Raw genomic sequence first — 12,307 nt, 5'->3', positions numbered from 1 at the left:
AGCAAGCGCACTTGAAGTAGCCCTGAAGAACCGGATTATAAATTTTGCCAGCCATAATGGAGCTAGGGGCGTTCCCAGTTACCAAATACCGGTGCAATAAGAGAGCAACAGTATTTGACAGTAAAATGACGCCCTATCCGTCTAGCATACGACATTGCTTGTCTCTGCATACGCGGACGTGAGGTCATCTCGGAAATGAAATCCGAAATATAGATTAAAATTGTTGTGTTCCCGCCCGGTATCGAACCGGGGACCTTCTGCGTGTAAAGCAGACGTGATAACCGCTACACCACGGAAACGACGGTTCTTTTCGTGTACCACCCGGAGACTCGTAATAGCAACAGTTTTTCTTCTGTGTTAGCAAGGGCATCGGCTACGAGCTCCCTCCGATTCGTGAAGTTCCTATAGTAAAAGACGTCGATGAAAACAATCCAACCGCGACAGACAGGGAGAACGCTGGGTGAGCTGCAGCCCTACAGGGTGAGACCATCAAAGGTGGCGTCATTCACATGCAGTGCGTTTTCGGAACGGACAGGCTCGTTGGTCTAGGGGTATGATTCCTGCTTCGGGTGCAGGAGGTCCCGGGTTCAAATCCCGGACGAGCCCTTGCGTTTTGTACAACGGTGTGGTAACAAATCGCATGGCGGCGGCTGTTTCGCGCATTTCCAGGCCTCCAAGTCAGCGCTAAAATCCGACAACCAGTTCTGAAACAGTTTCATGTTTCATTTGAGCCATGTGCACCCTGCTGGTGGAACGTTTGAAGTTGATTTAAGTGGTCACTGCAGAGATCGTAGCAAGTGTCTTGCTGAGTGCGACGAAAACGGGTTTCCGCCCGCAATCGAACCGGGGACCTTCTGCGTGTTAGGCACGGCGCCTGGGCTCGGCGGCAGCTGCTGCTCTTTCTTTCCTTACGAGATACCGTCGATTCGCGCAGTCGTTATTGCAAAAGATGTCACCAAAGGCAATCGCTTCGTTAGCGGCACGGTGCCTGGGCTCGGCGGCAGCTCTACATGGAGGCACCAGCAGCCCAGCCAGGCCGCCGCCGGCACCGGCGCGCCGCAGCGCAAGAAGTCGGCGCCCGCCCTGCAATGCCCCCTGTCGCTGCATATTCCACCCGCCTTATATCCTCCCCATGTCTGACTCACTACCCTAAATGACACTGCAGTCGACGTGCTTATTACTATCGCAGTATTCTAGTGTCGAACCGGTATTGCAAATTTGGATTAAGCAAAAATTTATTGTGTGGTCGAGCGACACCCTCGGCTCGCTCTTCCTACATGATCGCTTCTTGCGAGGAATAATTCCTAGCGCGCCGATGGCTTCAGAGTTGGTCTTCTCGAAGTTTTGCTTCCGCACTGCATTCCGCAATCTTTTCGTTATGAGCTTCGGTTTCCCGACTTTCTTGTGTTTAGTGCGTTTGGCTTCTCTAAACCCTTAGCCACCGCTCGGCGAAATTTCCACGCTGTCATATGTCGATCTGCAGAGCTCGATGAAGGCATCGCGGCCATTCCTGAGCTCATGGAACGGCCGAATCTGTAGTTGTTTCCAGATCTCTCCCACACAACAGCCTCCCAGTAGCTTGGATTACAGGAGTACGCCACTACTCCCAGCCGCTGATTCACCTTTGAAAGCAGAATGACATGAGCTACGCGCAGCTCCGTTTTTTTTTTTTTTTTTTTTTTTTTGGTGTCTGACCTACTTTGAAAGACTTTGTAGTCGATTTACTTACTACTATCGCTGTTGGAAACCAGTTGATACCACACAGTATTCTAGGGACGATCAGGCAATGAAAATTTAGAATAAGTAAAACAGTATCAAAAGAAGTTGTGTGGTGGAGCAGCACATGCAATTTACGCTTCCTAGATAATCGTTACTGCATAGAATAATTCTTTTGTGTGCGGCGTCTTCAGTATCCGTCTTCTGTAAATTTTACTTGCAGTATATTGTGCAATCTTTTCGTTATGAGTTGGTGCTTGGTTTCCCGATGTTCTTTTGTTTAGTGCATTCGCCTTCTCTTAACCCTGAGAAACCACATACCGAAACTGAGGCACTGCCGGCTGTTCATAAGCAGTGTTCGATGAAGTTATTTCGCTTTTTATTCGTTGCCTTTAATATTCTTCTCATCAGTGGTGAGTGCTGCCTGCAGAAAGCGTTTATCTTGCGAATTCACGTAAAAGTTTGTGTTCCCTGTGAGGTCCACTACCTGGGATTAACTTGACTGCTCCAGGCAGGTGGCTCGTTGGTCTAGGGGTATGATTCCTGCTTTGGGTGCAGGAGGTCCCGGGTTCAAATCCCGAACGAGCCCTGCCATTTTGACCGTGCTGAAGAGTAGGTGGAACTCAGCCCCGGTTGCAGCTCCTCAATGAAGAGTAGACGCCTGTTATAGCACGTGGATATAACAAGAATGCGGCACCAGTAAAGTACGTAGGTGGAATTCGGTAGAAACGCAGACGGTAATTTTGCATGCAACGGAAAACAAGGTTGTCTTTGCGGAATATGTGCACCGTGAGTGGAGATTAAGCTTAATTGTGCGACAGTCTACCCTCATCTTACTAACGACGGCAACAACAAAGGGGTGGTGGCATGTAAGATTGAGAGTGGCCAAGAGTTTCTCATTATTAGTTAGCATCACACTTTGACAGAGCTGTGACAAGGCGAGTAGGGTGAGCTCAGGAAAGCCAGTAGCAAGCGCACTTGAAGTAGCCCTGAAGAACCGGATTATAAATTTTGCCAGCCATAATGGAGCTAGGGGCGTTCCCAGTTACCAAATACCGGTGCAATAAGAGAGCAACAGTATTTGACAGTAAAATGACGCCCTATCCGTCTAGCATACGACATTGCTTGTCTCTGCATACGCGGACGTGAGGTCATCTCGGAAATGAAATCCGAAATATAGATTAAAATTGTTGTGTTCCCGCCCGGGATCGAACCGGGGACCTTCTGCGTGTAAAGCAGACGTGATAACCGCTACACCACGGAAACGACGGTTCTTTTCGTGTACCACCCGGAGACTCGTAATAGCAACAGTTTTTCTTCTGTGTTAGCAAGGGCATCGGCTACGAGCTCCCTCCGATTCGTGAAGTTCCTATAGTAAAAGACGTCGATGAAAACAATCCAACCGCGACAGACAGGGAGAACGCTGGGTGAGCTGCAGCCCTACAGGGTGAGACCATCAAAGGTGGCGTCATTCACATGCAGTGCGTTTTCGGAACGGACAGGCTCGTTGGTCTAGGGGTATGATTCCTGCTTCGGGTGCAGGAGGTCCCGGGTTCAAATCCCGGACGAGCCCTTGCGTTTTGTACAACGGTGTGGTAACAAATCGCATGGCGGCGGCTGTTTCGCGCATTTCCAGGCCTCCAAGTCAGCGCTAAAATCCGACAACCAGTTCTGAAACAGTTTCATGTTTCATTTGAGCCATGTGCACCCTGCTGGTGGAACGTTTGAAGTTGATTTAAGTGGTCACTGCAGAGATCGTAGCAAGTGTCTTGCTGAGTGCGACGAAAACGGGTTTCCGCCCGCAATCGAACCGGGGACCTTCTGCGTGTTAGGCACGGCGCCTGGGCTCGGCGGCAGCTGCTGCTCTTTCTTTCCTTACGAGATACCGTCGATTCGCGCAGTCGTTATTGCAAAAGATGTCACCAAAGGCAATCGCTTCGTTAGCGGCACGGTGCCTGGGCTCGGCGGCAGCTCTACATGGAGGCACCAGCAGCCCAGCCAGGCCGCCGCCGGCACCGGCGCGCCGCAGCGCAAGAAGTCGGCGCCCGCCCTGCAATGCCCCCTGTCGCTGCATATTCCACCCGCCTTATATCCTCCCCATGTCTGACTCACTACCCTAAATGACACTGCAGTCGACGTGCTTATTACTATCGCAGTATTCTAGTGTCGAACCGGTATTGCAAATTTGGATTAAGCAAAAATTTATTGTGTGGTCGAGCGACACCCTCGGCTCGCTCTTCCTACATGATCGCTTCTTGCGAGGAATAATTCCTAGCGCGCCGATGGCTTCAGAGTTGGTCTTCTCGAAGTTTTGCTTCCGCACTGCATTCCGCAATCTTTTCGTTATGAGCTTCGGTTTCCCGACTTTCTTGTGTTTAGTGCGTTTGGCTTCTCTAAACCCTTAGCCACCGCTCGGCGAAATTTCCACGCTGTCATATGTCGATCTGCAGAGCTCGATGAAGGCATCGCGGCCATTCCTGAGCTCATGGAACGGCCGAATCTGTAGTTGTTTCCAGATCTCTCCCACACAACAGCCTCCCAGTAGCTTGGATTACAGGAGTACGCCACTACTCCCAGCCGCTGATTCACCTTTGAAAGCAGAATGACATGAGCTACGCGCAGCTCCGTTTTTTTTTTTTTTTTTTTTTTTTTGGTGTCTGACCTACTTTGAAAGACTTTGTAGTCGATTTACTTACTACTATCGCTGTTGGAAACCAGTTGATACCACACAGTATTCTAGGGACGATCAGGCAATGAAAATTTAGAATAAGTAAAACAGTATCAAAAGAAGTTGTGTGGTGGAGCAGCACATGCAATTTACGCTTCCTAGATAATCGTTACTGCATAGAATAATTCTTTTGTGTGCGGCGTCTTCAGTATCCGTCTTCTGTAAATTTTACTTGCAGTATATTGTGCAATCTTTTCGTTATGAGTTGGTGCTTGGTTTCCCGATGTTCTTTTGTTTAGTGCATTCGCCTTCTCTTAACCCTGAGAAACCACATACCGAAACTGAGGCACTGCCGGCTGTTCATAAGCAGTGTTCGATGAAGTTATTTCGCTTTTTATTCGTTGCCTTTAATATTCTTCTCATCAGTGGTGAGTGCTGCCTGCAGAAAGCGTTTATCTTGCGAATTCACGTAAAAGTTTGTGTTCCCTGTGAGGTCCACTACCTGGGATTAACTTGACTGCTCCAGGCAGGTGGCTCGTTGGTCTAGGGGTATGATTCCTGCTTTGGGTGCAGGAGGTCCCGGGTTCAAATCCCGAACGAGCCCTGCCATTTTGACCGTGCTGAAGAGTAGGTGGAACTCAGCCCCGGTTGCAGCTCCTCAATGAAGAGTAGACGCCTGTTATAGCACGTGGATATAACAAGAATGCGGCACCAGTAAAGTACGTAGGTGGAATTCGGTAGAAACGCAGACGGTAATTTTGCATGCAACGGAAAACAAGGTTGTCTTTGCGGAATATGTGCACCGTGAGTGGAGATTAAGCTTAATTGTGCGACAGTCTACCCTCATCTTACTAACGACGGCAACAACAAAGGGGTGGTGGCATGTAAGATTGAGAGTGGCCAAGAGTTTCTCATTATTAGTTAGCATCACACTTTGACAGAGCTGTGACAAGGCGAGTAGGGTGAGCTCAGGAAAGCCAGTAGCAAGCGCACTTGAAGTAGCCCTGAAGAACCGGATTATAAATTTTGCCAGCCATAATGGAGCTAGGGGCGTTCCCAGTTACCAAATACCGGTGCAATAAGAGAGCAACAGTATTTGACAGTAAAATGACGCCCTATCCGTCTAGCATACGACATTGCTTGTCTCTGCATACGCGGACGTGAGGTCATCTCGGAAATGAAATCCGAAATATAGATTAAAATTGTTGTGTTCCCGCCCGGGATCGAACCGGGGACCTTCTGCGTGTAAAGCAGACGTGATAACCGCTACACCACGGAAACGACGGTTCTTTTCGTGTACCACCCGGAGACTCGTAATAGCAACAGTTTTTCTTCTGTGTTAGCAAGGGCATCGGCTACGAGCTCCCTCCGATTCGTGAAGTTCCTATAGTAAAAGACGTCGATGAAAACAATCCAACCGCGACAGACAGGGAGAACGCTGGGTGAGCTGCAGCCCTACAGGGTGAGACCATCAAAGGTGGCGTCATTCACATGCAGTGCGTTTTCGGAACGGACAGGCTCGTTGGTCTAGGGGTATGATTCCTGCTTCGGGTGCAGGAGGTCCCGGGTTCAAATCCCGGACGAGCCCTTGCGTTTTGTACAACGGTGTGGTAACAAATCGCATGGCGGCGGCTGTTTCGCGCATTTCCAGGCCTCCAAGTCAGCGCTAAAATCCGACAACCAGTTCTGAAACAGTTTCATGTTTCATTTGAGCCATGTGCACCCTGCTGGTGGAACGTTTGAAGTTGATTTAAGTGGTCACTGCAGAGATCGTAGCAAGTGTCTTGCTGAGTGCGACGAAAACGGGTTTCCGCCCGCAATCGAACCGGGGACCTTCTGCGTGTTAGGCACGGCGCCTGGGCTCGGCGGCAGCTGCTGCTCTTTCTTTCCTTACGAGATACCGTCGATTCGCGCAGTCGTTATTGCAAAAGATGTCACCAAAGGCAATCGCTTCGTTAGCGGCACGGTGCCTGGGCTCGGCGGCAGCTCTACATGGAGGCACCAGCAGCCCAGCCAGGCCGCCGCCGGCACCGGCGCGCCGCAGCGCAAGAAGTCGGCGCCCGCCCTGCAATGCCCCCTGTCGCTGCATATTCCACCCGCCTTATATCCTCCCCATGTCTGACTCACTACCCTAAATGACACTGCAGTCGACGTGCTTATTACTATCGCAGTATTCTAGTGTCGAACCGGTATTGCAAATTTGGATTAAGCAAAAATTTATTGTGTGGTCGAGCGACACCCTCGGCTCGCTCTTCCTACATGATCGCTTCTTGCGAGGAATAATTCCTAGCGCGCCGATGGCTTCAGAGTTGGTCTTCTCGAAGTTTTGCTTCCGCACTGCATTCCGCAATCTTTTCGTTATGAGCTTCGGTTTCCCGACTTTCTTGTGTTTAGTGCGTTTGGCTTCTCTAAACCCTTAGCCACCGCTCGGCGAAATTTCCACGCTGTCATATGTCGATCTGCAGAGCTCGATGAAGGCATCGCGGCCATTCCTGAGCTCATGGAACGGCCGAATCTGTAGTTGTTTCCAGATCTCTCCCACACAACAGCCTCCCAGTAGCTTGGATTACAGGAGTACGCCACTACTCCCAGCAGCTGATTCACCTTTGAAAGCAGAATGACATGAGCTACGCGCAGCTCCGTTTTTTTTTTTTTTTTTTTTTTTTTTGGTGTCTGACCTACTTTGAAAGACTTTGTAGTCGATTTACTTACTACTATCGCTGTTGGAAACCAGTTGATACCACACAGTATTCTAGGGACGATCAGGCAATGAAAATTTAGAATAAGTAAAACAGTATCAAAAGAAGTTGTGTGGTGGAGCAGCACATGCAATTTACGCTTCCTAGATAATCGTTACTGCATAGAATAATTCTTTTGTGTGCGGCGTCTTCAGTATCCGTCTTCTGTAAATTTTACTTGCAGTATATTGTGCAATCTTTTCGTTATGAGTTGGTGCTTGGTTTCCCGATGTTCTTTTGTTTAGTGCATTCGCCTTCTCTTAACCCTGAGAAACCACATACCGAAACTGAGGCACTGCCGGCTGTTCATAAGCAGTGTTCGATGAAGTTATTTCGCTTTTTATTCGTTGCCTTTAATATTCTTCTCATCAGTGGTGAGTGCTGCCTGCAGAAAGCGTTTATCTTGCGAATTCACGTAAAAGTTTGTGTTCCCTGTGAGGTCCACTACCTGGGATTAACTTGACTGCTCCAGGCAGGTGGCTCGTTGGTCTAGGGGTATGATTCCTGCTTTGGGTGCAGGAGGTCCCGGGTTCAAATCCCGAACGAGCCCTGCCATTTTGACCGTGCTGAAGAGTAGGTGGAACTCAGCCCCGGTTGCAGCTCCTCAATGAAGAGTAGACGCCTGTTATAGCACGTGGATATAACAAGAATGCGGCACCAGTAAAGTACGTAGGTGGAATTCGGTAGAAACGCAGACGGTAATTTTGCATGCAACGGAAAACAAGGTTGTCTTTGCGGAATATGTGCACCGTGAGTGGAGATTAAGCTTAATTGTGCGACAGTCTACCCTCATCTTACTAACGACGGCAACAACAAAGGGGTGGTGGCATGTAAGATTGAGAGTGGCCAAGAGTTTCTCATTATTAGTTAGCATCACACTTTGACAGAGCTGTGACAAGGCGAGTAGGGTGAGCTCAGGAAAGCCAGTAGCAAGCGCACTTGAAGTAGCCCTGAAGAACCGGATTATAAATTTTGCCAGCCATAATGGAGCTAGGGGCGTTCCCAGTTACCAAATACCGGTGCAATAAGAGAGCAACAGTATTTGACAGTAAAATGACGCCCTATCCGTCTAGCATACGACATTGCTTGTCTCTGCATACGCGGACGTGAGGTCATCTCGGAAATGAAATCCGAAATATAGATTAAAATTGTTGTGTTCCCGCCCGGGATCGAACCGGGGACCTTCTGCGTGTAAAGCAGACGTGATAACCGCTACACCACGGAAACGACGGTTCTTTTCGTGTACCACCCGGAGACTCGTAATAGCAACAGTTTTTCTTCTGTGTTAGCAAGGGCATCGGCTACGAGCTCCCTCCGATTCGTGAAGTTCCTATAGTAAAAGACGTCGATGAAAACAATCCAACCGCGACAGACAGGGAGAACGCTGGGTGAGCTGCAGCCCTACAGGGTGAGACCATCAAAGGTGGCGTCATTCACATGCAGTGCGTTTTCGGAACGGACAGGCTCGTTGGTCTAGGGGTATGATTCCTGCTTCGGGTGCAGGAGGTCCCGGGTTCAAATCCCGGACGAGCCCTTGCGTTTTGTACAACGGTGTGGTAACAAATCGCATGGCGGCGGCTGTTTCGCGCATTTCCAGGCCTCCAAGTCAGCGCTAAAATCCGACAACCAGTTCTGAAACAGTTTCATGTTTCATTTGAGCCATGTGCACCCTGCTGGTGGAACGTTTGAAGTTGATTTAAGTGGTCACTGCAGAGATCGTAGCAAGTGTCTTGCTGAGTGCGACGAAAACGGGTTTCCGCCCGCAATCGAACCGGGGACCTTCTGCGTGTTAGGCACGGCGCCTGGGCTCGGCGGCAGCTGCTGCTCTTTCTTTCCTTACGAGATACCGTCGATTCGCGCAGTCGTTATTGCAAAAGATGTCACCAAAGGCAATCGCTTCGTTAGCGGCACGGTGCCTGGGCTCGGCGGCAGCTCTACATGGAGGCACCAGCAGCCCAGCCAGGCCGCCGCCGGCACCGGCGCGCCGCAGCGCAAGAAGTCGGCGCCCGCCCTGCAATGCCCCCTGTCGCTGCATATTCCACCCGCCTTATATCCTCCCCATGTCTGACTCACTACCCTAAATGACACTGCAGTCGACGTGCTTATTACTATCGCAGTATTCTAGTGTCGAACCGGTATTGCAAATTTGGATTAAGCAAAAATTTATTGTGTGGTCGAGCGACACCCTCGGCTCGCTCTTCCTACATGATCGCTTCTTGCGAGGAATAATTCCTAGCGCGCCGATGGCTTCAGAGTTGGTCTTCTCGAAGTTTTGCTTCCGCACTGCATTCCGCAATCTTTTCGTTATGAGCTTCGGTTTCCCGACTTTCTTGTGTTTAGTGCGTTTGGCTTCTCTAAACCCTTAGCCACCGCTCGGCGAAATTTCCACGCTGTCATATGTCGATCTGCAGAGCTCGATGAAGGCATCGCGGCCATTCCTGAGCTCATGGAACGGCCGAATCTGTAGTTGTTTCCAGATCTCTCCCACACAACAGCCTCCCAGTAGCTTGGATTACAGGAGTACGCCACTACTCCCAGCCGCTGATTCACCTTTGAAAGCAGAATGACATGAGCTACGCGCAGCTCCGTTTTTTTTTTTTTTTTTTTTTTTTTGGTGTCTGACCTACTTTGAAAGACTTTGTAGTCGATTTACTTACTACTATCGCTGTTGGAAACCAGTTGATACCACACAGTATTCTAGGGACGATCAGGCAATGAAAATTTAGAATAAGTAAAACAGTATCAAAAGAAGTTGTGTGGTGGAGCAGCACATGCAATTTACGCTTCCTAGATAATCGTTACTGCATAGAATAATTCTTTTGTGTGCGGCGTCTTCAGTATCCGTCTTCTGTAAATTTTACTTGCAGTATATTGTGCAATCTTTTCGTTATGAGTTGGTGCTTGGTTTCCCGATGTTCTTTTGTTTAGTGCATTCGCCTTCTCTTAACCCTGAGAAACCACATACCGAAACTGAGGCACTGCCGGCTGTTCATAAGCAGTGTTCGATGAAGTTATTTCGCTTTTTATTCGTTGCCTTTAATATTCTTCTCATCAGTGGTGAGTGCTGCCTGCAGAAAGCGTTTATCTTGCGAATTCACGTAAAAGTTTGTGTTCCCTGTGAGGTCCACTACCTGGGATTAACTTGACTGCTCCAGGCAGGTGGCTCGTTGGTCTAGGGGTATGATTCCTGCTTTGGGTGCAGGAGGTCCCGGGTTCAAATCCCGAACGAGCCCTGCCATTTTGACCGTGCTGAAGAGTAGGTGGAACTCAGCCCCGGTTGCAGCTCCTCAATGAAGAGTAGACGCCTGTTATAGCACGTGGGTATAACAAGAATGCGGCACCAGTAAAGTACGTAGGTGGAATTCGGTAGAAACGCAGACGGTAATTTTGCATGCAACGGAAAACAAGGTTGTCTTTGCGGAATATGTGCACCGTGAGTGGAGATTAAGCTTAATTGTGCGACAGTCTACCCTCATCTTACTAACGACGGCAACAACAAAGGGGTGGTGGCATGTAAGATTGAGAGTGGCCAAGAGTTTCTCATTATTAGTTAGCATCACACTTTGACAGAGCTGTGACAAGGCGAGTAGGGTGAGCTCAGGAAAGCCAGTAGCAAGCGCACTTGAAGTAGCCCTGAAGAACCGGATTATAAATTTTGCCAGCCATAATGGAGCTAGGGGCGTTCCCAGTTACCAAATACCGGTGCAATAAGAGAGCAACAGTATTTGACAGTAAAATGACGCCCTATCCGTCTAGCATACGACATTGCTTGTCTCTGCATACGCGGACGTGAGGTCATCTCGGAAATGAAATCCGAAATATAGATTAAAATTGTTGTGTTCCCGCCCGGGATCGAACCGGGGACCTTCTGCGTGTAAAGCAGACGTGATAACCGCTACACCACGGAAACGACGGTTCTTTTCGTGTACCACCCGGAGACTCGTAATAGCAACAGTTTTTCTTCTGTGTTAGCAAGGGCATCGGCTACGAGCTCCCTCCGATTCGTGAAGTTCCTATAGTAAAAGACGTCGATGAAAACAATCCAACCGCGACAGACAGGGAGAACGCTGGGTGAGCTGCAGCCCTACAGGGTGAGACCATCAAAGGTGGCGTCATTCACATGCAGTGCGTTTTCGGAACGGACAGGCTCGTTGGTCTAGGGGTATGATTCCTGCTTCGGGTGCAGGAGGTCCCGGGTTCAAATCCCGGACGAGCCCTTGCGTTTTGTACAACGGTGTGGTAACAAATCGCATGGCGGCGGCTGTTTCGCGCATTTCCAGGCCTCCAAGTCAGCGCTAAAATCCGACAACCAGTTCTGAAACAGTTTCATGTTTCATTTGAGCCATGTGCACCCTGCTGGTGGAACGTTTGAAGTTGATTTAAGTGGTCACTGCAGAGATCGTAGCAAGTGTCTTGCTGAGTGCGACGAAAACGGGTTTCCGCCCGCAATCGAACCGGGGACCTTCTGCGTGTTAGGCACGGCGCCTGGGCTCGGCGGCAGCTGCTGCTCTTTCTTTCCTTACGAGATACCGTCGATTCGCGCAGTCGTTATTGCAAAAGATGTCACCAAAGGCAATCGCTTCGTTAGCGGCACGGTGCCTGGGCTCGGCGGCAGCTCTACATGGAGGCACCAGCAGCCCAGCCAGGCCGCCGCCGGCACCGGCGCGCCGCAGCGCAAGAAGTCGGCGCCCGCCCTGCAATGCCCCCTGTCGTTGCATATTCCACCCGCCTTATATCCTCCCCATGTCTGACTCACTACCCTAAATGACACTGCAGTCGACGTGCTTATTACTATCGCAGTATTCTAGTGTCGAACCGGTATTGCAAATTTGGATTAAGCAAAAATTTATTGTGTGGTCGAGCGACACCCTCGGCTCGCTCTTCCTACATGATCGCTTCTTGCGAGGAATAATTCCTAGCGCGCCGATGGCTTCAGAGTTGGTCTTCTCGAAGTTTTGCTTCCGCACTGCATTCCGCAATCTTTTCGTTATGAGCTTCGGTTTCCCGACTTTCTTGTGTTTAGTGCGTTTGGCTTCTCTAAACCCTTAGCCACCGCTCGGCGAAATTTCCACGCTGTCATATGTCGATCTGCAGAGCTCGATGAAGGCATCGCGGCCATTCCTGAGCTCATGGAACGGCCGAATCTGTAGTTGTTTCCAGATCTCTCCCACACAACAGCCTCCCA

General features: G+C 49.8%; 1 protein-coding gene and 14 non-coding genes across 15 annotated transcripts in view; 10 read left to right on the top strand and 5 right to left on the bottom strand.

Moving 5' to 3' along the window:
- Window positions 1-12,307, top strand: part of LOC126130822 (mucin-19-like) — a 162,498-nt gene that overhangs the window by 134,532 nt on the left and 15,659 nt on the right. Inside the window, exons 52-56 of the mRNA XM_049915167.1 lie at window positions 978-1,097; window positions 3,661-3,780; window positions 6,344-6,463; window positions 9,028-9,147; window positions 11,711-11,818. Coding sequence (XP_049771124.1) covers window positions 978-1,097; window positions 3,661-3,780; window positions 6,344-6,463; window positions 9,028-9,147; window positions 11,711-11,818 — 588 coding nt within the window. The remainder of the gene's footprint in view (window positions 1-977; window positions 1,098-3,660; window positions 3,781-6,343; window positions 6,464-9,027; window positions 9,148-11,710; window positions 11,819-12,307) is intronic.
- Trnav-uac (transfer RNA valine (anticodon UAC)) lies at window positions 227-299 on the bottom strand. Its single transcript has one exon. It is a non-coding gene; the product is annotated as a tRNA-Val (tRNA).
- Trnap-cgg (transfer RNA proline (anticodon CGG)) lies at window positions 535-606 on the top strand. Its single transcript has one exon. It is a non-coding gene; the product is annotated as a tRNA-Pro (tRNA).
- Trnap-ugg (transfer RNA proline (anticodon UGG)) lies at window positions 2,234-2,305 on the top strand. The gene has a single exon. It is a non-coding gene; the product is annotated as a tRNA-Pro (tRNA).
- On the bottom strand, window positions 2,910-2,982 carry Trnav-uac (transfer RNA valine (anticodon UAC)). Its single transcript has one exon. It is a non-coding gene; the product is annotated as a tRNA-Val (tRNA).
- Trnap-cgg (transfer RNA proline (anticodon CGG)) lies at window positions 3,218-3,289 on the top strand. The gene has a single exon. It is a non-coding gene; the product is annotated as a tRNA-Pro (tRNA).
- Trnap-ugg (transfer RNA proline (anticodon UGG)) lies at window positions 4,917-4,988 on the top strand. Its single transcript has one exon. It is a non-coding gene; the product is annotated as a tRNA-Pro (tRNA).
- Trnav-uac (transfer RNA valine (anticodon UAC)) lies at window positions 5,593-5,665 on the bottom strand. The gene has a single exon. It is a non-coding gene; the product is annotated as a tRNA-Val (tRNA).
- On the top strand, window positions 5,901-5,972 carry Trnap-cgg (transfer RNA proline (anticodon CGG)). The gene has a single exon. It is a non-coding gene; the product is annotated as a tRNA-Pro (tRNA).
- On the top strand, window positions 7,601-7,672 carry Trnap-ugg (transfer RNA proline (anticodon UGG)). The gene has a single exon. It is a non-coding gene; the product is annotated as a tRNA-Pro (tRNA).
- Window positions 8,277-8,349, bottom strand: Trnav-uac (transfer RNA valine (anticodon UAC)). The gene has a single exon. It is a non-coding gene; the product is annotated as a tRNA-Val (tRNA).
- On the top strand, window positions 8,585-8,656 carry Trnap-cgg (transfer RNA proline (anticodon CGG)). Its single transcript has one exon. It is a non-coding gene; the product is annotated as a tRNA-Pro (tRNA).
- On the top strand, window positions 10,284-10,355 carry Trnap-ugg (transfer RNA proline (anticodon UGG)). Its single transcript has one exon. It is a non-coding gene; the product is annotated as a tRNA-Pro (tRNA).
- Trnav-uac (transfer RNA valine (anticodon UAC)) lies at window positions 10,960-11,032 on the bottom strand. The gene has a single exon. It is a non-coding gene; the product is annotated as a tRNA-Val (tRNA).
- On the top strand, window positions 11,268-11,339 carry Trnap-cgg (transfer RNA proline (anticodon CGG)). Its single transcript has one exon. It is a non-coding gene; the product is annotated as a tRNA-Pro (tRNA).

This window comes from Schistocerca cancellata, unplaced genomic scaffold, assembly GCF_023864275.1.
Source record: "Schistocerca cancellata isolate TAMUIC-IGC-003103 unplaced genomic scaffold, iqSchCanc2.1 HiC_scaffold_562, whole genome shotgun sequence".
Classification (NCBI taxonomy): Eukaryota; Metazoa; Arthropoda; class Insecta; order Orthoptera; family Acrididae; genus Schistocerca; species Schistocerca cancellata.
This window is presented reverse-complemented; position numbering and strand designations above follow the sequence as displayed.